Source organism: Panthera uncia (assembly GCF_023721935.1).
Source record: "Panthera uncia isolate 11264 chromosome C1 unlocalized genomic scaffold, Puncia_PCG_1.0 HiC_scaffold_4, whole genome shotgun sequence".
Taxonomy (NCBI): domain Eukaryota; kingdom Metazoa; phylum Chordata; class Mammalia; order Carnivora; family Felidae; genus Panthera; species Panthera uncia.
The window spans coordinates 92,158,066-92,179,929 of NW_026057585.1; the positions used below are offsets into that span (position 1 = coordinate 92,158,066).

The 21,864-nt window shown below is 59.6% G+C and overlaps 1 protein-coding gene across 3 annotated transcripts in view; it reads right to left on the reverse strand.

The window, feature by feature from the left end:
* The window catches only part of ARHGEF10L (Rho guanine nucleotide exchange factor 10 like), a 163,747-nt gene that overhangs the window by 18,103 nt on the left and 123,780 nt on the right, over positions 1 to 21,864 (reverse strand). For all 3 annotated transcript variants that reach the window (XM_049617971.1, XM_049617969.1, XM_049617968.1), the window contains 3 exons: positions 20,705 to 20,925; positions 19,865 to 20,019; positions 12,430 to 12,578 (listed from right to left, as the gene is read on the reverse strand). In XM_049617971.1, the coding sequence (XP_049473928.1) occupies positions 12,430 to 12,578; positions 19,865 to 20,019; positions 20,705 to 20,925 (525 nt within the window). The remainder of the gene's footprint in view (positions 1 to 12,429; positions 12,579 to 19,864; positions 20,020 to 20,704; positions 20,926 to 21,864) is intronic.

Genomic DNA, 21,864 nt, shown 5'->3' on the forward strand with positions numbered 1-21,864 from the left:
AGGCGTGACAAGTCTGCCCCCAGGCCCGAACGACTTTACACAAGGCCTGCGCCAACCCGCAAAGCCCAGCGGTCGGGCGGGTGGGGGAAAGGGCAGGATGTATGACCAACGACACGGAGGCCCAGCCCCTCGCCCCTCGGTGATCTCCGGGCTCCCTGAGACCCCTCCCCACTCCAGGAGCCCGCCATGGAGCCAAGTCCTGGGAGTCCTGGCCGAGCCTCCTGGGCACACAGGAGGACTAGGTGGCATCCCGCAGCATGGGTCCCACTACCCCTGGGTGGGGGCAGGTGGCAGGGAGGCCCGGCCCTTGCTGCCCGTTGGGCTCGGTGCTGGCATCCCACTTGTCACCTCTGGACCCCTCCTCTATCCCTAGCTGGTCTTGGAGCCCAGGAGTTGGGGTGGGGGCACCCTCTCTCTAAGAGGACTCTATCCCCCTTGTCTTTGAAGAAGGCCCCCTGCCCAGCTGCCGCCAGCACAGCCATGCCCCTGCCTCTGAGCTCTGGGAGGCTCTGTGCTTCCTGCCCACTTGACCCCCATGGTCCAGGCATGGTGATCTGCCAGCTGCTTATCCTGAACCAGGAACTGCTCTGTTGGGACGATAATTTTGGACCAGTGGTCTGCAAACAGTGGCCCTCAGACTATACCAGCCTGCCACCTGTTTGGGGAAATTAAGTTTTCTTGCAACATGGTCACAGCCACATAGAAAAGAATCCATTCCAGTGGCTTGGGAACTCAGCACTCTGACCATACACCCCAGGTCCTTAAGGACAAAAAGATCTGCAAAGAAATCCTGAACTTTACCCAGTAGGCTTGGTGTGGGTGGTGGGACAGGCAGAGCGATCCGGAAACTGTGGTGTGGCTGAAGCTCACTGATGTTGGGGGGTGGAGGTCCGTCATCTGGGATCTGAATTGGAGCTGTCCGTATGAACCCTGGCCCTGTGCACCGAAAAGGGTCTGGAGCAATGACCCCCAGCAGCGGAGGGTGCACCAGGTCTCGATTTCCAGACACCGTTCCCCACAAAAGGGAACCAGCCTAGGCACCCCAGAGAAATGGCCGATCAGGGCAGGGGAGGTAACAGGGGAGCTTAAAAGTCCCGATGCAGAAAAGCAAGGAGGTGCCCAACGAACGACGAAGAAGGTGCCCAAAGGACCCAGGAGCCAACACAAACAGCTCCTGGTGGCCACATCGGAGACAATTTGAGTATTAAAAATAATAATGATGGTCTTGGATTACAGTACACTGGGTTTAAAAAAGAATCTAGGGGCACGTGGGCGGCTCAGTCGGTCAGGCATCTGACTCTTGATCTCAGCTCAGGTCACGATCTCAAGGTTCATGAGATCAAATCCTGCATCCGGCTCTGTGCTGACATCGGGGAGCCTCGGCATTCTCTCTCTCTCTCTCTCTCTCTCTCTCTCTCTGCCCGTCCCGTGCTTATGCTCGCGCACGTTCTCTCTCAAAATAAATAAAAACTTTGAAAGTTAAATCAACATAAAAAAGAATCTATAAACATGTAGAGGTGGTACAGGAAGGGGGGAGGGCTGAGTCCGGGTAAGGAAACCCCGCTTTAAATAATGAAAGTTCAGGATGAAAGTTTGCTGAGGAACAGGATGTTCACACGTTCTGGAAGAATCACCTGCAGGTGACCAAGGAATTAATTACACAGGGAAACCAGTCCCTTTAGGATGGGGACACCTGAAGGACCCGCCTTCACCGAGTGACAGAGGATGAGGACGGGCCAGCCTGCGTGTCCTGCCCCCTCGTGTGACACAGCGAGAAGTGCACAGCTTCCCCACGCAGGATCTGGCCGAACACCCCAAGCCCATCTGGGGGAACACCAAGCAATTCCTGCTTGTGAATGTTTTATGAGACCCTGGCTTGGATTTCTCAAAAAAGTCAGGATCATGGAGACCAAATAAATAAATAAATAAATAAGACAGAGAGATTATTCTAGATTAAAAGGAGACTAAAAAGGCCTGAAAAACAAAAGCAAGGTTCAATCCCAGCTGGAGGGTTCGGGAGAGAAGCTATGAAAGATACTTGGGCACAGCTGGGAAATGCCACTCTGCTGATGTTAAATTCCCGGGCACGATAACGCTGTAGAAGTTACGCAGGAGAGCCACGCCGCCCTTCGCTATTGAGGGGTTAAGCCTCATGATGTCTGCAACGGACTTTTAAATGGTTTAGCCAAAAAAGGGAGCATACATATAAAGTGCGGAAAGAATTATGGCAAAATGATAACGGTTGGTTAACTAGCTAAAGAATATCTGCGTGGTTTTGTACTATTCTTTCAACTTTACTGTTGAAATTTTAAAAATAAAAAGTTTGGGGGGGGGGAGGGGGCGACGCCTGGGTGGCTCAGGTGGTTAAGCACCGACTTCGACCCAGGGCATGATCTCACAGTTCGTGAGTTCGAGCCCCGAGTCGGGCTCTGTGCTGACAGCTCAGAGCCCGGAGCCTGCTTCATATTGTGTGTGTGTGTGTGTGTGTGTGTGTGTGTGCGTGTGTGTCTGCCCCTTTCCTTCTCATGCTCTGTTTCGGCCTCTCTCTCTCAAATATAAAAAATAAACATTAAAAATGTTAAAAATAAATAAAAAGTTTGGGGAGGGGGGAATTTATTTAAAAAAAAAAAAAAAAAAAAAAAAGCTGGCAGCCAGAGGGAAGGGCCCGGGTCGGAGCCCAGGCTTCTAGCTCATCTCCGTCCAGGTAACTGGCTCTCCTCGCACACCTGTCAACGGAGCCTGGAGGAGAAGCCGCCGTTTGGGGTCCCAGAAGGCTCCACGGGGAGGGCAGGGCGGGCCTCCGTGAGGAGCTGGTCAGGGAGCTGGGAAGAAACCAGGTGGCCTCACCGGCCCACGGCGGCCCGCCTCCCCTCGCCCCGCGGCAGGGGTGCACACAGAGGGTTTCAGGTGACTGACACTGCTCCAAATAGTGCTGACACAGCCCGGCCTCCATCCTACAAAATTTATGTGCCTCCAGGTGCCGCTTCTGTGCTTGGTTTCTATAAATCGCCAGGGTGAGCAGCTCAGCACTCAAAGTCATTAGAGCTGAGAAGGTGCCACGCGGCCAGGCAGGAGCGCTAGGGTGGTCGGGGCTGGCCGGGGGCTGCCGAGGAAATGGCAGAAGGCTGGCGCGGCTACGGCCCGTGGGCACCTACTGTGTGCCAGGCCCTTCCCGTGCTGTAGGACTGCATCCTTGCAGAGACCTTTACGAGAGAAGAGGGACCACCCGGAAAGGGGAACATGAGCACAGGTGACCCCACGGGGCAGGGGCAGGGGCAGGGGTGCAGCTGGACTCCAAGCTCAGGACTCACCCCCAGACATCTCTGACCGAACGACCTAGCAGAATGGAGGCATACGCGGGGCCCTCCTCCCCACCCCCTGCTTGGTCCCCAGGGCGGGCTGCCCGGCAGGCACAGTCATGGGCCCCTCCAGAGATCACCCACGGAGCACTCGCCAGCCCCTTGGCCAACCCTGCCTCCGCGTAACGCCCCAGCCACCTAGGATGAGGGCCCCTCCCTGCCGTCCCCATCTAACAGGCAGGACACGGAGGCTTCGAGAAATCAATGGTGTGGGGTCACTCCACCAGCCTGGGGCCGGGCCGGGAACGGAGACGCAGGGGTCCCGCTCTGATCCGCTGCTCTGGGTAAGGCACCATCTGTGGTTTAAAGGCAATCAGCATGACGACTCCCGTCCCTTTCTTTATCTGTCTTATTCTTATCAACCCGTCACAGCTGAGAAAACGGAGAGGCTGAATGATACTCACAAAGTCACGGCACAGGAAACGGGGGGGGGGGGGGGGGGGGAGGCAGTGGCCAGGATTCCAGCTCAGGGTGACCAACTGCCCCGGTCTGCCTGGGGAGGCACCTCTGTAGCACCAGAAGTCCAACGCCCTGTCCTGGGCAAGCTGGGACGGTTGGTCACCCCAGAGGGACCCCACAGGCCACACCTGGTCTCCCGGCCACGCACAGACACCTTTGTGCCTCCCCACACCTCCTCCAGAGTCCCACCTGCTCACGGCCAAGGGATCACGTGCCAGAAGCAGAGGGGTCCTTCCGGCGCATTTCTCAGGGGGGCCCAGGACGTGACACCCGCTTCCCCCTCTCACCAGCAAGTCGGTCAGCACCCCTGGGGCTCAGCCGACTCATCTCTAAACTGGGGGTGAGGTCGTGTCTGGCTAACAAGAGACCTGACCTGGTGCTGGGCTCTTCCAGCTCAGGGCCACCCCGGGAACCGAAAAGGGAAGGACGGACGGGTGGAGGTCCCCACACAGCTCCAAGACTGCCAGCCTGTCCCGAACTTTCAAGAACCCCGTTTTGGAATCAACTGTGAAAGACTTGGCATCCCTGGTGCATTTTTTCCAGAAAGACGGTCAACTGCTTAGTCTGCAAACCATTTTTGCCCGTGCCTCTAAAAACTAAACTAAAATCCATTGGTGCAGCGGCTACTCTGGAGGGAGTAGAATATGAAAAGCACCTCCGAGCGTGGGCCACTGAGAGTCCCCTCGTTAGTTCCTATTTAATTTCCTTCTGTTGTCCTGGGTTACGTGAGGCGGCAGGCAGTTCCTCTCCACCTGAGGGGGGACGCCGGGCTGTGGGCCACCCGGGGCCACCCAGCACCTTCAGAGGGAGTCTGGCCCTAGCACGTGCCCCAGCCCTGCCCTGCCCTGTGCAAGCAGTGCCCCGGCTGAGCCTGCGGTCTGCCTCTGCCCCAGCCACCGCAGGGGCCCCAGCAAGACAGGGCAGACACAGGACACGCACCTACAGCACCCACAGCACCCGAGCACGTCTGGGCCCCGCTCACCGCAGCTCAGCTCAGCTCACAGAGTCCCCGCAATCCCCTCCAAGGGGTAGGACCACTGAGCATCTGGGCAGACTGGGGAACTGAGGCTCGGAGGGGGCGTGACCTGCCTGGAAATAGCCGGGCTGAGCTCAGTGTGCCTGGCTCACCTTCTGTGTGACACTTTCGTCAGCTGCTTCCTGCTCAGAAGAGGCAGTGAGGTCATGGGCTCCGGGCCAGACTGTCAGGGGCAGCTCCCCGGCTTCCTGCCTCTACCTCCCCGACTTTGGGGTGATTAGGCGAATGCCACATAGGGCTGCTGTAAAGATCCCAGGAGTCGCGACTGGCAAAGGCCTTGGAACAGCCACTGGGACAAGGGAGTTTCAATGAGCGTCCACCCCACGGCCCCACCCCCACCACCGCACCCACGCCAAAGGAGCGGGTGCACGAGAGCAGGGTGGCCCAGCGCAGGGACCGAAGTGCCAGTCAGTGCCCAGCCCTGCGCCCGAGGGCTGGGAGAGGCGGGAAAGTGTGTGATGGGAGCTTTGTTCGGGAAAGATCCTCCAGCAGCCCGGCCTCAGAAATAGTTCCGGGTGCCTGCTACGGTTGCAGCCTTCTCTGCTTTGCTTCCCTGCGGGCCCCACCTGACTGAGCCTGAGCGATGCCAATCCAGGCACGTCACCTCACCGGGTGTCCCGAGAGGTCCTGACCGAGCCCTTCCTGTCACCGTACGACAGCTGTGACACTTGGTGTTTCACGTACATTGAGCCGCCGGTCCTGGGCTCCGTTCTGTAATTATCCCCATTTTACAGGTGGGGATGTGGAGGCACTCAGCGGTGGAACCCAGGGCTGAAGCCAGTCAGCCCAGCTCCCCAGCCCACACGGACCACAATGCGAGCTCGCCCAGACACGGAAGCAGGACTGCCTCCTTGGAGCTTCCAGACCAGCACACCCTCCCCCAGCCGGCTGCCAGGCTTGAGATGACCATTTGAATGTGCGAGGCACTGGCCTGAACCCCTTCCTGTGTGATCTCACTCAATCTGTGATTACACAGAGTCTGGTTCTGGGCTTAGGCTCCCAGCCTCCGCTGCATCAAGGCCCAGCCTGGGGCCCGGCATTCAGGGGTCCGTCCGCAGCTCTGTGTGTCTTTGCCAGGTTCTGGGGGGCTGGGCAGCTGGTCCAGTGATGTCTGTCCTACAGGGCTCAGAGCGGAGGGTAACCGCAGAGGGGGCGTCGGGGGGCACATGGGAGAGCCAGATAGACCGGAGGACAGACTGACAGCCAGAGACGCTGGGGGCAGGGGCTCAGACACAGAGGACTGCCACCTGCCGCCATCGTCTGCCCCCTCCCTCACCTGCAGCCCCCAACTGTTCTCTCCGTAATAACCTCTTCTATCTGTCTTCCCTTCACCACCTCCCTCCTCTCTTCCATGGCTTCACAGAACCTGCTCCCTGAGCCGACAGCTTCTTGGGTTCAGCCAAACAACTTGTTTTTAAACCATGAAGTCCTTTACCAACCTAAATCTTCTAGGACAGGGGGAGACCAACTATGGGATACAAGAAAGATCTGAGCTCTTCCCGGTGAGGAGACAGGGGGCCTGGAGCCCTGCCCCTCAACCATCCCCAGGCCCGTAGGACATCCCTGGAGATCCCTCCTCGCAACCCCCCGATGCCCGGAGCAGGGTCAGCCCTGAGCTATGCCTGACCCCTCGGCGCATCCCCCAGGAGGGGGGGGGCTCCCAGGATCCCCAAACCCACCCCCCCCCCCTACCCTTCACAAGCTCCCTGAAAGGAAGTTCTTCTAAAAGTCTAACCTCCATTCTTCCTACTGTTGGAAAACGCTCGCTATCCTTGTTACTGTCTGAGCCTCCTGGGAAGTCTCTGGTCTTTAGAAAATCAGTGTCTCAAGTTTCACCAGCCAATTTTTAATTTAAAAAATAAATAACAGGCCGACAATAATAATGATGTGCGCACTTAAAAAACTAAGACAAAACCGTGGAACAGAGAGGACTCAATGCAGTGACATGAGCCCTGCCCCGCACACTCAGGGGGCCCCCAGCACCCCGAGGACTGGGTGAATCTTTCCGCCCTCATGCCAATTTGCATAGCATTACCCAGGAAACCCTGCGCCTAGACTTCGCTTTTGCAAATTCCCACCCGTTTCGTGTCATAAATAAGACGGGAGACAGAAAACTAATACAGCCCCGGGATGCATTATTCATACCACATCACACTGTTATGATAGATTTACAACAGCTAATACATGCAAACTAAGTTTGGGCACTAAACGTGAAAATTAAGGGTGGGGAAGGTGGGTGTATGCGGGGGTGGGCAGGGGGACATCTGGGGGCTGTCGGTGTCCAGGAATCCAGAGAAGTTTCTTCTCGGGCATGCTTGGCGACAAAAAGCATCAGTGCCTGTATCGGAGGCCAGCGCCTGGGTGCCAGGGGGGCGTGGCAGCCGCAGGAAGTTCGGGAGCCAGTGCGAGGTGGGATTACTAACAGCAGGCACTGTGGGAAGCACCTTTCATGGGCTCGGTGCTGAGCTCTGAAGCAGGCTAACATCACACCCCCTGTTCTGCACATCCCCTGCCCAAATCTGCCCTCCTCGCTGAGCGGGCCCGCCACACTCCGAGCCCATTCCCCGAAGGGGCGTGCCCAAGGCCTTCACGGCCCTTCCCTGAGCACCTGCTATGCGTCAGCCTGGTCTCTGCAGTGGGAGCCAACCGGGCGTGCTCCTGCCCTCACTCAGCCTCGGTCTGGTTAATCTGGTAACTGTCCCCAAAACATCAACACGCGGCCGTGGCCAGTGCTACGAAGGAGAATGGCCTGGTGTCACGGCAGCGGGTCACAGGGGTATGACCCAGTGCACATGGAGGAGGGGAGGTGGTCCAGACAGGCTTCTCCGCGGGTGGGAATGGGGGAGCCAGGGTCTAATGAGCGCGACGCTGCCCCCATTAACCCTCTCAACAGCCCTGCGGGACAGGCGCCAGGCCCGGTCCCCAAACACGGACACAACCTGCCCCGTGTCCCAGCACTCTCCGGGCAACCTGTCCCCAGTAAGGTTTTTTTTGTTGTTGTTGTTGTTGTTTTTAATTAAGATGCAACAATCATCCCACAGCCGGCTTCCCCTCCAGCGATCGGTTAAAATGAAGTCCATACGACTGGATTAGACTTTGAAGGTGCCGATCTAGATAATGAACAGGAGGACGCGGTGTTGACACAGGCCCTGGTGAGCTACATGATTATTTAACAGGCCTCGCCGCCGTTCTGCTGGGATCAAGGAGCTGAACAAGCAGTTGGTGGACGAGCGTCAAGCCGAGAGACAGACTGTGGGCACCGGCCCCGCGGGGGACAGGCTCAGTGAGGTCAGGGGCGGCTGACGGGGCGCAAGCAGGCCTAAATGGAGACGGCTGCAGGGGGCGGGGGCGCAGCTCAGGGGCCTGGTCCCGGGGAGCCCTCCGAACTGTGTCTGCGCACCATCGGGCTGACTCCGGCCCGGCTCACGGTGGCTCCCCTGCTCCAGCATCATCCCCGCCTCCTCCCTTCCTGCCCTCATCACAGACACGCGCCTGCCCGGCCCGGCTCAGGGGTCCTGACCTCCAGGAACCTCGCCTGCTCCTGTCCCTCCTCTGGCTGCATCTGGCACCCCTCGTGGCTCCCTTGGGTTCCCGCTGGGCCTGGGCCTGCCCCCTCCCGGTCTCCCCACCCTGGGTTGACACTGACTACCCCAGGTCTGCTCCCCACACCGGACTCTGAGCTCCCCGCGAGCTGAGAGCAGGTGCTACTCGTGTCCGTCGATCCCTGCAGCACCCACACAGAGGGCCTGGAAATCAGGACACCCCCCTGTCCGTCCACCATGACTATTTACTCAGATCACTGCTATGTAAGCTGGACACCGGGGAAATGAAAATGAACAGGCAGCAATCCTTAGCCTGGGAGACGTGTTGGCGGAGAAAGCAAGTATATAAACGAATGACAGTTCCCAGGAGCTACGTGTAACAGGACAGAAACTGCAGGGGACAAATGCAGCCCAAAGGAGACAGCCTTCCATCTACCCAGGCGGCCAACACAGAAGTCAAGAGCAGACTCAGGAGTCAGATGCCTGTGCTCAGAACCCAACTCCGCCTCCTTCTAGCTGTGTGACCTTGGGCAAGTCACTTAACCTCTCTGTGCCTCTGTTTCCTCACCCGTGAAGTGGGAGGGTTAAACAAGTTAATTCATGCAAAATACTTAAAACCCATACCTGATCCACACCAAGTACTCAAGATGTTTCGGTTATTATTATTTCCTGGGGGTGGGAGAAAACCAGGCAAAGCCTCTCAGAGTCGACGCGAGGCCGACGTTAACTCACTGTGTCTTCACATCTGGCCCAGAGCCCCGCTCACCACACCTGCAGCCACCAACGCACTCCGGGGCCTTCTGGCTTCTGGCTTGGAGCACCGAGCAGTTGCAAGTATCTCAAATCCCCATCGAGGGTTTTCTCAGGCCTGGGGCAGAGGTGCGCGCCGGGCCCTAGGCGGCTGTGCGAGAGCACGGCAGCCCGGACTGCAGCCGGGTCTCCAGGCTGCTCCCCCAGGCCTGGCTGACCGTGTGCTGGGCACCAACAAGAGCGTCACTAGCCGCGGCCGGACGGAGCTTGCTTCCAGAGCCCCGGCGCTGAGGTGGGCAGGCTTCCTCTATTCCAAGCGGCAGCGGAGTGCAGCTTTATTAAAAATGCACGGCGATCACCTCATCGCTGGAGGGTCGTGGGGACCGCATGGCACAGCGCGCGAGCTTTCCGGTCTCCCTGGCCGCAGAGGGGGCACGTGCTCCCTCTGACCCACCACCCCTTCTTCCGTCCAGCCTCCTGCACCCGACGCCCCCCTGACACCCCCCGTGGCGTGCAAAGCAGGTGAAAGGCCATATTGATCCCCTTCTTGAGAGCAGCTGATCCACAACTAATCTTGAATCATCACAGCCTTGAGCTGCAGCACGGTGGCCGCGTGGCCCCAGGGCCGGTCGGGCCAGAGCGGGGCTCCCGGGCCTGGGTAGGACTGTGCTGCGGCTGGCGGGCGGCAAGATCGGGTGAGAGATGGCCGGGGCCCGGCCTCGCCCGTGTCCTGCCCTCCGTCCAACCGTCCCACCCTCCCAGGACCGCCGTCGGCAGGAGGCGAGGCCCCTGCCAGTGACCCAAGACGATGGCGCGCCCGGGGTGCAGACACGTGCAACACCGACCCAAAGGGAGCTGGATTCTCCAAAGAAGCCACATATGCCGTAACGAGGATTTAGGTTAGGGACCTGATTACAGGGATGACTCGTGCTCACTGAACACCTGCCGTGTGCCAGGCCCCGGGGTGAAATAACCGTTTTCCATAAATGTTCTCACTCGACCCTCTAGAAGTACTGTTAACATCTCACTTCACGGATGAAGCGACTGAGGCCCAGGAAGGCTCGGTGCCTGGTCCAAGGGTGCACAGCTTGGCCAGACAGAGCAGGGCCACCCAGCTGGCCGGCCAGCTCCACACCTCCAAGGGCTCGGGACGCCCAGAGAACCCGGCGCGCGGGGCGGGGGGGGGATGGCCAGGACAGAGATGGGGCCACTGCCTTTGGTGATGGCCCCCATTCCCTCTCCAGGAAGTCTCAGGGCCCGGGGGGGGGGGGTGGAGAGGGGAGGGGAAGAGATACGTTCTGCTGTGCCGCTCAGGCCCCACTGCCCCCACCTTCTCCCCAGCAACCAACAGCCACTGACCCCCCCAGGCCTGTGCTTTCTGGGTCCTCGGGACCCTTCCTCAGACAATTCTTCTTCTGAAACACCTCTTCGTTCACATCCTGCCTCCCAATGTCCTCAGCTGCCTCCTCTCCCCCACCCCTGCCCCATTTCCCCTGTTGGCATGAGGAGCAGGTCCTCTGGCCAACAGGGGACTCAAAGAGCCTACACCTGCTCATCTCATCCTCTCTCTGCTCTTGGCTTCTTCATATCTCTGGGCTCACTTTTCCCACGTAGAGAACAAGGTTGTGTCTCCCCCATCGGACTGGAGGCCCTCAAGGGCAGGGCTGGGCCTTCCCCCATCAGACTGGAGGCCCTCAAGGGAGGGGCTGTGTCTCCCCCATCAGTCTGGAGGCCACCATGTGCAAGACTGGGACCCCTCCTCCCTTCCCCAGCTGCCCTCAACCAGGCCCCAGTGCTCAGCTACCGGCCGAGGGCCCCTCACCACTCTCCTCCGAGAGTCAGAACCTGCACAGGGTTCGAGCAGGGGAGAGGAGAGGCGGCACCTGGGCCTGCTGTGAGGACAGTGCAGGGACACTGGGGGAGGGGCTGCAGGAGATGAGCCAAAGGCTCCAAGACGGGCCTCATCCTTCCTCCTGCCTGGGGGCTTGAGACCCAGGAGTTTAGGGGACCCCGAAGGCCCTGGGGAGCCAAGTCTCCCTGCTCTCCTTCCTCTCAGAAGGGGGAGGAGGTGAGAGGCCCCCAGAGCAAATCAGGCGCTGGGAAGGGGGCCTGTGGCTACAACGGCTCAGGGCTCCCCTCCCCGCTCTGGCTTTCCCCCCAGGAAAAGGAAAAAGAACAACAAGAAATCCAGAGCGGGAGGTAACAGACTCCTTCCTGCTCACGCCTCCCTGGCCCCTCCCTGGAGTGTCCCTCCCCCTGCGTCCACCCTGCCCCTGGCCAGGCCCAGCTGCACCAGTGAGGTCACAGGTCCTCAGGCTCTGTCCCCAGAGGGGAGCCCAGGAGTCGCCTTCAGCCCCCAACCCCCTTCTCCTCTAAAGGACAATTAGAACTCAAAGCCTCAACCCTCTGGTTCTATTCGCCCACAGCTCCCTGGGCCTCAGTCTCCCCCCCTGACCCGGCTCCCATCGCCTGCGATCTTACGACGGCAAGACTCCCGTAGTGCTCTCGCCTGCCTGTCGAGTAGCCAATTTACAGCCGGTCTATAGAGATGACTGACCAGGCGAGCAAATGGTAATGGCCCCCCCTCACAGAAGCTCGCCCGGGGCATCGGTCTGTTCCGACCCTGAGCCTGAACCCAGACCTCTCTTCTGGGCCCGGTCATCAAGGCCTCATTCCACGCTGATAATCCAGACAAATCACATGATGGCAAACGTCACCGAAATACCACTGGGGAGCCACACCCAAGTCTCACGCCTGCCACCCAGGATGGGCCCCGGGGTGTGGAGAGACGGGGTGAGCAATGCTGTTGGGAGGCGACAGGCACGGGCCCAGCCTGAGCCCAGACAGAGGCCCCGCGTGGAGGCCCTCATCCCAGGGGCCAAGGCACAGGCCGTGCTCCGCCCTCAACGGAGCAGGGAGCACCCAGCAGCCTCCAGGTCCACACTATTTAAAGAGCCCAGCCCCCAGGACAGCTGCATCCACACTGGCCTCCCCTCAGCACAGCCAGGCCCCAGGTACAGTGCAAGGCAAGGACCCCAGTTCCAGCCCCACAGGCAGCAGGAGAGCACGGCCCAGTGGTCGTGACCCTTCCCCTCCAGGCAGCCCAGGGATGATGCCGGGGCAGAGGGCAGGGCCCGGCAGTGATTTGGGGGCCCCTCTGCTTCTCAGCAAACCCTCACTGATCCCTGAGACACAGCTGGAACCATGAGAAGGGTCTGCAGGGCTCTGCCCAGTAAGACGGCCCCGCGGGCCGGCGGCCTCGAGCCACAGGTAGGGCCAGTACCTGAGTCTGCAAGCTAGTGGCATCTAACACAGTGACCCGAGGCCCACAGCTGGCCCACACGGCATCCTCCAGGCTCAGCAGGGTGCGGACAGGTCCTGGCCCCACAGTCAGGCACACGGGAGGGCTCTCCAGGTCCCAGGGGACACCACCTGCAGGGAGAGGAAAAAAGCAGGTCAGGAGGGGGGAAAGGCACTCCTCAACCCTTGGGAACGGATGGGAACCCTCCGCAGAGGGCCCAGGAGGGCCCCACCAGCACCTGCTCGACCTTCTCTGTGGCCCTTCTCCCTCCTCCAGAGGGTCGGGGCTGTTCGTACCTGCCTCCGTTGTGCCCCACCCCCTCTGGGGGCTGAACCCCCCAATTCGCCCTCCTGCTCCCCTCCTTTATCTTTCCCGCTTTCATTCCCTCCCTCTCTCCCTTTCCCTCTCTCTTCTGTTCATCCCACGAACACTTAGTGAGCACCAACTCCGTGCCAGGCCACGTGCTGCGCCCTGGGAAGAGCGCAGACCCTGCCCTCAAAGAACCCCCCTGCTGGCTGGAGAAGCCAAGGGGCTGGTTAATCAGCAGTCCCCATACAAGGTGACAAGCACAAGTGACCGGGCACGCAGAGCGGGCCTTGAGGACTTCGAGACAAAGGGGAAAATTCGGCACAGGGGAAATCCCAGGAGGTTTCCCAGGATCGGCAGCATCCGCACAGTCCTGCCAAGAAGGCCGCACAGCATGGTGGGAAGTGCCTTGACCTGGTTCTGCTGGAAAGTCAATCAGGACTCGGAGCACATCTCTCCCCCCTCTCAGGGCCTCAGTTTCCCTATCTGTAAAATGGGGCAACCACCAACGTGGTCTCCGAGGACTTTTTCTACACGTTTCTGGCCGACTCTTGCCATCTCAGAGACTCCAGGACACTCTTGTCACCTGTACCAAGAGCTCTGATGGCCTCCTGACCCGGCTCTGGACACGATTCTCCCCTGCCCACCCCAGGGGTGCTCGGCCGACCCGAGAACATGCCCGGAATATCCCCGGGCGTGTGAGACAGGCGTTTCTCTGAGGTCACACTCAAGGCCACACAGAACCCCCGGGGCCACCCTGTCTTGCCAGCATACCGGGTGAGAAGTGGGGGGCGTGGAGAGGGAATCTGGGGCACACAATGGAGACAGGCGGCAGTGGCTGGGGCCTGGGAAGAGGGCAGAGGCCGCTGCTGGCGTGCCAGTGCCCGGCCGCCCTCACAGCCCCCACACCGGGCCCCTGTCATAGCCCTTCCCTCCGAGCCAGCTGCTGGGGGCCGGGGCGGGGCATGACGGGGCACAGCTGTCTGCAGGGCTGGGGGGGCCACCGGGGCACCCGGTGGAAGTCGCCGCTTGGGTGCATCGGGAGGAGCCCTCGGAGGACAGACCAGATGCCCTCCCACCCCCGACCCCCAGCTTTCCCTCTTCCTCTACCCCTCCCCTACCCGTAAAACGGGGTCTCCTCTCGCCCTTCTGTCCCACTGACAGCTGGCAGGCTCCCGGGTCACCTAGGAGGTGGGGGATAGGGTCTTTCCAGCCCATGAACATGAACACACGGGGAGTAGGCTGGGCCGGAACCCTGGCCGCAGCCCCCAACCTTCTGCAAGACCTTGGACAGGGGACTTCACCTCTCGGAGCCTCATCTGTAAAATGGGCGTGACAGGCGCGCCTGCACGTCACAGAATCAGAGGAGACACGCAGAACACAGCACGGGGGTGGCACCCAGTCAGGAGCTCTGACAGCTTTGACCTGCCAGGTCGGCACTGCCAGGCGCTCTGCTCGTGAGTCGTTTCCTGAACTCCTGGCAAGCCGGTGTGGAAGGCGCTATTCTTATCCCGGTTTTACGCCGAGAAAACAGACACAGAGAATTTAAATAACTGGCCCAAGCGACGCGGCCAGAAAGCCTGCAGTTGCCCGTTAGCGCTTGTCGGGTGTCATTTGCTACAAAACAGCAGTGTGCAGAAGCAGGTGTGGACTCCCCCTGACTGACGTGACAGCAGAGACCCGGGCAGCTGAGAGGTTGTGCAGAGTCACCCGAAGGGTGACGGGCCAAGCAGGGCCTCCCAGAGGCTTCCCAGAGTTTCCGACGGGCTCTGGGATCAGGACTGGGGTCTAGGATGGTGAGTGACCACACGGTGGCCGGGCCTCCACAAGGGATGCTGACCCCCTGCCCAGACACCGGAACCACAAACTGCAAGGCTTCTGGCGCCCCCCAGTGGCCAAAGGTGAGTAGTGCGTGTGTGTGGCAGAACTACTATGGCTGGGGCTGTGACCTCTTGGGGGGGGGGGGGGGGGTTGGTGAGCAGGTGGGGAGCAGCTGGGGATGCTGGGACCACACGTGAAAACAAGGGAGTGGGGGCTCTGCCCCGTGGGCACACTGGTGAACTGTCTACCCTGTACTTTTCTAGCACAGAGCACAGTCATGGCTGCCTGGGGTGGGGGGTGGGGTCTGAGCCCTGAGGACCACATCACTCTGACCCCTCCTCCAGAAACCCCCCAAGGCCTGACTCCAGGACAAAATGATAAACTGTGGCAAAATTTAATAAGATGTTTGTCTATCAAAAAGGGCACCGGACAGGCTCCAACAGGCTCTAACGAGCTGAGCCTCAGTTTCCCCAAGTGTACCACAAGAGGCCAGAGCTCAAGGGCTCCTCCCAGCCCTCCCGAGCCACAACCTTAGGATTTTCAATGCAGTCACTGTGAGCTCGGGGCAGGGCTGACCCCGGCCCCCTCCGTGCCCTGCAGCGGCTCTGGGTAAGCCCTCACACGTCCTGGCACACGCGTGCACACTCACATGCACACGCCAGCCCCGAGTGACAGCCTATCCGTCTGGGCCCAGGACCGGCTCTCACGCCAGATGAAGGGAGATGTCTCAGCAAAGGCACCTTCGGGAGGCAGGAGCCCCTCCACCCCCGCTGGTCTCCCTCAGGGACGCTCACCCAGCCGGAGTCACAGGGCAGGACACAGAGGGAACGTCCTCGGGGCCGAGAAAGGCCCAAAGGGCAGCCCGAGCCCAGCAATAACGACAGTGACGACGATGGTGACAGGAACTAACAGGCGCCCGTCCCGATACTTCCCGGGCTCCGTCTGGGCACCTGACTCATCACATGGGGCCTTCACATCCACTCTGTGTGCAGCCGCCTTCACACCCATTTTACAGGTGGGGAAATCGCGGCTCAGAGAAGGGAGGCAATAGGCCCAATCTCTCACAGCTGGGACTCCATCCCAGGCAGCCTGACTCCTCAGTCCATCCCCTTACACATTCCATCATCTGCCTCCTCGAGGGGGTGGGCCTGGCCCTCGTCCCCAGCACCTAACCAGGGACAGCCCCATACCCATACCCCTCCTCTGCCTGCTCAGAGATGGGGTGACAGAGGGTCACCCCGGAGGGTGGTGGTGGTAGGTAGCTCCGCTCAAACACAGGGCTGGGCAGGGACAGCAGCCACCTGAGTCATCTCTGGGTCCCCGTGCCCTGCTCAGGGCCTCGCACCTCATGGGCACTGAATACGTACTTGTGGAGTGAATGGAAGAACGAATGAATGAACGAATGAATGAATGTGTGAGTGAACGAATGAATGAACGAATGAATGAGTGAGTGAATGAATGCACGCAGGTATGCAGAGGCTCCCGGGGAGCGGCAGAATGACTGCCGTGACCACGCTGCTCTTGGCCTTGGACTCCAAGGCCCCTCCCGCTCTACCGTTACGGAACTCCGTGTGGCCTGGCGGCCTTGGAACCCTGTCATGTCTCAGCCGCTGCTTCCGCAGGTCCCAGGGCTTGGGCTCTGCACGTTGGCTCTGCACGTCTTCCTTAATATTTCTGGGCCTTCCCTTCTGCAATGAGCCAGATCACGGGCCGGAAATGCCCGTTTTACCAGGTCTTGGTCTCAGCCAAACCCAGGCAGGACGGTAAGCCTGAGTACAAACACGAATATTCCATCCAGCCCTGGCTCCGAGCCCACGAAGGGTCTGTGTCCAAATTTCCCCTTTTTATAAAGACACCCTTGCACTGGATCAGGAGCCCAGTCTACTCTACTGTGATCTCATCCTAACTAATCACATCTGCACCAACCCTACTTCCCAACAAGGTCACGGTCTCAGGTTCCAGGGACTAGGACATGAGCCTCTGAATGTGGGGAGGATATAACTCAACCTATGCTAGAAGATGTGGGTCTAACTATTGGCTTTCAGCCCAGAGCTGAACCAGAAAGGCTCCACACCCGGGGCGTCCGGGTTGGCTCAGTCGGTTAAGCGTCCAGCGTCGGCTCGGGTCGTGATCTCATAGTTGGTGAGTTCAAGCCCCACATCGGGCTCCATGCTGGCAGCTCGGAGCCTGGAGCCTCTTCGGATTCCGTGTCTCCCTCTCTCTCTGCCCCTCCCCTGCTTGCACTCTCTCTCTCTCTCTCAAAAATAAACCAAATTAAAACAATTAAAAAAAGAAAAAGAAAGGCTCCAAACCCTCATTTTTTCTAGGTGGGAAGGGATTTCCCAAAGGCCCGTGGGTGAGCCAAGCATGAACCTAGGTGTCCTCAAGTGGATTATTCACAATTCCCAGACTCTCCAGGCCACCAGGAGCACCAGAGGGGGCTCCACCAGCACAGGGCTGCACAGATTGGCCCAGGAGCTCTGGGGCTGGGATGGGGTATAGGTATCTGAGGCCTGAGTGAGTCTGGAGGGGGCCCCACAGCTAGGTCATGGGCCAGGATGACGATTCCAGACCCTGCCACATGCAGCCGAAGTGAAAGGTCATGGGGGGGACCCTCCCCCACCCTACACCGTGAGGCAGGTCCTGAGAGCCCCTCCCCCCGCCCCCCGCCTTCCTGCCTGGACCACCTCTGGAGGATAGCACAAAAAGAATGGGGGAAGGGGGAGGCCGGGCGAGACAAGGCCTCTCCCAGAGGCCTCCCTGGCCAAAGCCAAACCGAAGCCCCAGAGGGTGGGCTCCAGAGAGAAAGAGTGAGCCCAGGCCCACTTGGCCAGCCGGGTGTGATGGCCTCCCAGCCAGCCTCCCTGCCTCCTCTCCCGTCCGCCGGCCACAGGGCAGAGTGCTCAGCCTCTTCCAACATTCTATTTCCCATCGACTGAGACAAACCCAAGGCCCACCCTATCAGCCGTCTGCTCCCAGACCCTGCCCCCTGCCACTGCCCCCCTGGTTACTGCCCAGCTTCAGCATCCCGTGCCTCGGAGAGGCCTTTGCCCACCAGCCTACCACATGCCCGGGGGTCAGGCCCTCACGTGCCACCCTGTTTCCCCCCAACGCCCCTCAGCGTGATGTATAACCATAAGCTCCCTACCTGTCCACTTGACTGATTCTGTCTCCCGCTACAGGCTATATACATTCTTCAGGGCAGGGTCACACCTGTTTTGCCGGCCGCCATATCTATGGCACATAGCAGGTGCTCAGTAAATACCTGGTGACAAGTGTCTGCAAGGCAGCAAAGCTGGGAGAGCGGCTAGCGGATCTCAGCCCCTCCTCCTGGCCCGATGGCCTCCAGCTCCGCTCGGGGAAGCCCAAACCCCCTTACGTCTGGAGAGGGCCCTGGCCCTCGCAAGAGGACTTGGGCTCGGGCTCACCCACGGCACTTTGGGAAGCCCCTTCCTACCTGGAAAATGAGGGCGTGGAGTCCAGTGGTCCCCAGTGGCCTTTCTGGTTCTGACAAAGCACCAGGCTCTAAACCTGGGCTGAAAGCCAACGGTTAGACCCCAAGCCCCCGTTATGGGTGTTATGTCCCCCGCAAATTCGTAAGTTCACGCCCTAAACCCCAGGACTTCAGAATGTGACCTTATTTAGAAGTAGGGGTGTCGTGGATATAACTGATTAAGATGAGGTCACACTGGAGTAGGGTGGGCCCCTAATCCAATAGGACACAGGGGAGGCAGCCATGGAAGGGCAGGTCCTGTGGCCAGAAGCCAAGGAAGCAACCGGAAGCTGGGACAGGGACCCGGAACAGACCCTTCCCTCCCGGCCCTCGGAAGGAATCGACCCTGACAGCACACTGGTCTTGGACTTCTGGCCCCCAGAGCAGGAGGTGGAACAGTTTGTGGTGTCTCGTTAAGGTGGCCCCAGCGATCTCACCCCCCCCCCCCACCTCCTCTCACCTCCATGCCCAAACTGGTAAGTCAGGAACCAGGAGGCAAAGGGCCAAGGGCAGCCCTTAGTGGGGACCTGGGCGGCCAGGGCAGGGCAGGGCAGGGCTCGCGGGATTCAGCAGGAGCCACAGGGTACAGGTCTGCTTGGAACCCCCCGTTTAGATCTCCAAAAATCAGAGTCCACGTTTACCCTCTCACACATGCAATGTCTGTCGGTGAGAGGGATTTTTTTCCCTCCCTCTTCCCCCTTTAATTAAAAACTATAAATGCCTTATCAAAAGCTAATTAAAAATACCAACACAGTGCCAAGTGGCAAAAAAATAGCTCAGTGCAAATATCCGTTTATATCCCTGCAACAGGCAGTGATGACGCAGCAATTAGAGGGCTCTCTCAGGAGGGAGGGGAGGGAGGAGGAGAGAGGGAGGGGGAGAGAGGGCAGGGGAGGAGAGGGGAGGGGGAGGGGAGAGAAGAGGGAGGGAGGGGAGGGGAGGAGAGAGGAAAGGGGAGGAGAGAGGGGAGGGAAGGGAGAGGAAGGGGAAGAGAGAGAGGAAGAGGGAGGGAGGGGAGAGGAGGAGGGGGAGAGGTCTATGACTGCTGAGCTTCAGACCCATCAGCCCTCTCTGGGCGCCCTGGGGGTGGCTGCCCTCCCACCCCCAGCACATATCTTGGAACCGGGAGCCGAACGAGCCACAAGGGCACAGGGGCCACGGCCTTCTGTGTGGCTGTGCACAACCCACACCCCCTCCCGGACTCCCGGCATCTGCAGTTCTTGAGGCCTGTCGTGAGAACTCAGGTGATGCGCACAAATCAAACGCTTCTCCTGTTCCTGGTACACAGCGGCTCAGACCTGTTAGCCTTGCCCTCCAGACAGCATCTGTGCTATCCGTGGCCTGATAACGTGATAGACGTTCAAATGCTTGACTCCATTGAAGCACTCCCCGTGCCAGGCCCTGGGCTTCCCCTTCGCCGGGTTGTTTAACCCGCCGGGACCCGTGCACAGCGGGTACAGACATATGCCCATTTCACAGATGAGGAGACCCAGGTGCAAAGAGAAGCCGATCGCCAGCAGACACAGCCATCGACAGGGCAGTGAAGTGACCCCAGACCCCGGAGTCTTTGTGACCCAGAGTCCCTGCTCTTCCCAGAGCCTCCTGCTAACGGGGTGAGCTGCCTGTACGGTAGTGAGCGTCCCGTTCCCGCGGGGACCCCCGTGGGCACCAGGAATCTCTAACTACCCCCAGACTCCCCGATGTGTGTCTGAGCTGCCTCCTTGGCCTGCCTCCCGCGACGGCTCGCAGGCAGTGCCCGGGGCCACCCCCCACTGCCCCCAGCACCACCATCCTCACCACTGGTCCGAGGGTAGGCGGCGACGGTCCCATCCTGCAAACCAGCGAACAGGTGGAAGGGGCTATGCCGCAGGCAGAGCACAGGCTGCAGGCCTGGGCTCCTGGAGGTCGCTAGGCACTGGGTGCCCGTGTCCACGCTGCCGTAAACCAGGATGCTGTGGGGAGAGGCCTGAGTGACTCACGGAGCCCCCTCCCCCCACCGCCCCGCAGGCCCTCCCGCGGAGAGGGGTCTGGGGGCTCCCCAGCTCAGCCAGGCCTCCCTGCCATGGCAACAGGCCGTCGTCCCACTCTTTGGGAGCCTGCACTTGGCCGTGGGTGGTTCTTTGGAGGACAGCACGCTCCCCACCCCTGGTGCCAGGGAGAACTAGGTGGGAATCTCGAGAGGCGGCATGATCAAGGTGCCGAGAAGACTGTTTTCAGGGGGCACCTGGGGGGCTCAGTTGGTTAAGCGACCGACTTCGGCTCAGGTCGTGATCGTGCGGTTCGCAGGTTCGAGCCCCACGTGGGGCTCCATGCTGACAGCTCGGAGCCCGGAGCCTGCTTCCGATTCTGTGTCTCCCTCTCTCTCTGCTCCTCCCCCACTCACACCCTGTCTCTCTCTCTCTCTCTCTCTCTCTCTCTTTTCAAAAATAAATAAACATTTTTAAAAATTTACAAAAGAAAAAAAAGTGTTTTCAGGACCCCACAGACCCAAGTGGGAATCCAGACATGCCGCCTTCCAGCGGACTGACCCCAGGCTGTTGCGCCTCAGTTTCCCCCATGAAATGGGGCAACGATGCCGGCTTCACGGCCAAAAAGGAAATGAGGCCGTGACACGCGCCTCCTCCCCAGGCCCCTCACCTGCCATCCTGGAGCCCGAGGCAGATGGTCGGATGCACTGCAGCTGAGGGCTCAGCGGCCACGTGGCTCTCGTCTCCGCTCTCCCCCTCCTCCGGCTCGGGAATGTACTCCATGCAGAGCACAGGGGCTGCCAGCGGGAAGGACTTGACCGTGCGCGGCGAGGGCCGGTTCAAGGAGAAGATCTCAACCTGGCCCCCTGCACCTTCCTGCCCGCCCCCGACCTGTGGCAGAGACCCGGAGAGGCCGTCAGGCACAATCGCCAGAGCAGGGACAGAGCTGGGCCCCCGCCCTCCCAGCGACGTGCCCCAAACTTCAACTTGTACTGAGGTTAGGCATTGGGAGGAGCATTCCACCCCCCTCCTGCCCCCACACGTCCTGCTGTCACTGGAGGTCATGCTTCCCCAGGTGCCATAGCAACAAGTTAGTCCAAACGAAATCAGTTAAGGAGCTAAGGTAGACTAAACACCAAGTCAGCTCTATTTCCCCATCTTTAGGGTGAATTTCAACCAACAAATAGTGAACATACATGTGCTCCTTCAAAATGTTCTTCTCTGTCTTGTTTACCATTCTACTTCTGTGTCACGCACAGTAGGCACTTAATACATACTTGCTGAATGGATGGACAGATGAATAAACGGATGGAAGCAAGGGATAGAAAAGTGGGTAGATAGATGAGCAGATGGATGGATAACTGTATGGATGAGTGGGTGGATGGATGGATGATTACACGGATAAGTGGATGGATAGATGGGTGGATGAGTATATGGCTGGCTGGCTGGTTGGATAGTTAGATGGTTGGTTGGATCGATGGATGGACGGACGGACGGATGGATGGATGATTGGCTGGATGGTTGGATGGTTGGATGGCTGGGTGGTTGGATGGATGGATGGTTGGATGGTTGGATGGGTGGTTGGATGATTGGTTGGATGGTTGGATGGTTGGATGGCTGGCCGGCTGGCTGGCTGGATGGATGGAAGGAAGGATGGATGGATGGGTGGATGGATGGACGGCTGGATGGAGGGATGGATGGATGGATGGATGGCCGGCTGGCTGGCTGGATGGATGGAAGGAAGGATGGATGGATGGATGGATGGATGGACGGCTGGATGGAGGGATGGATGGATGGATGGATGGATGGATGGATGGAAAGATGGATGGA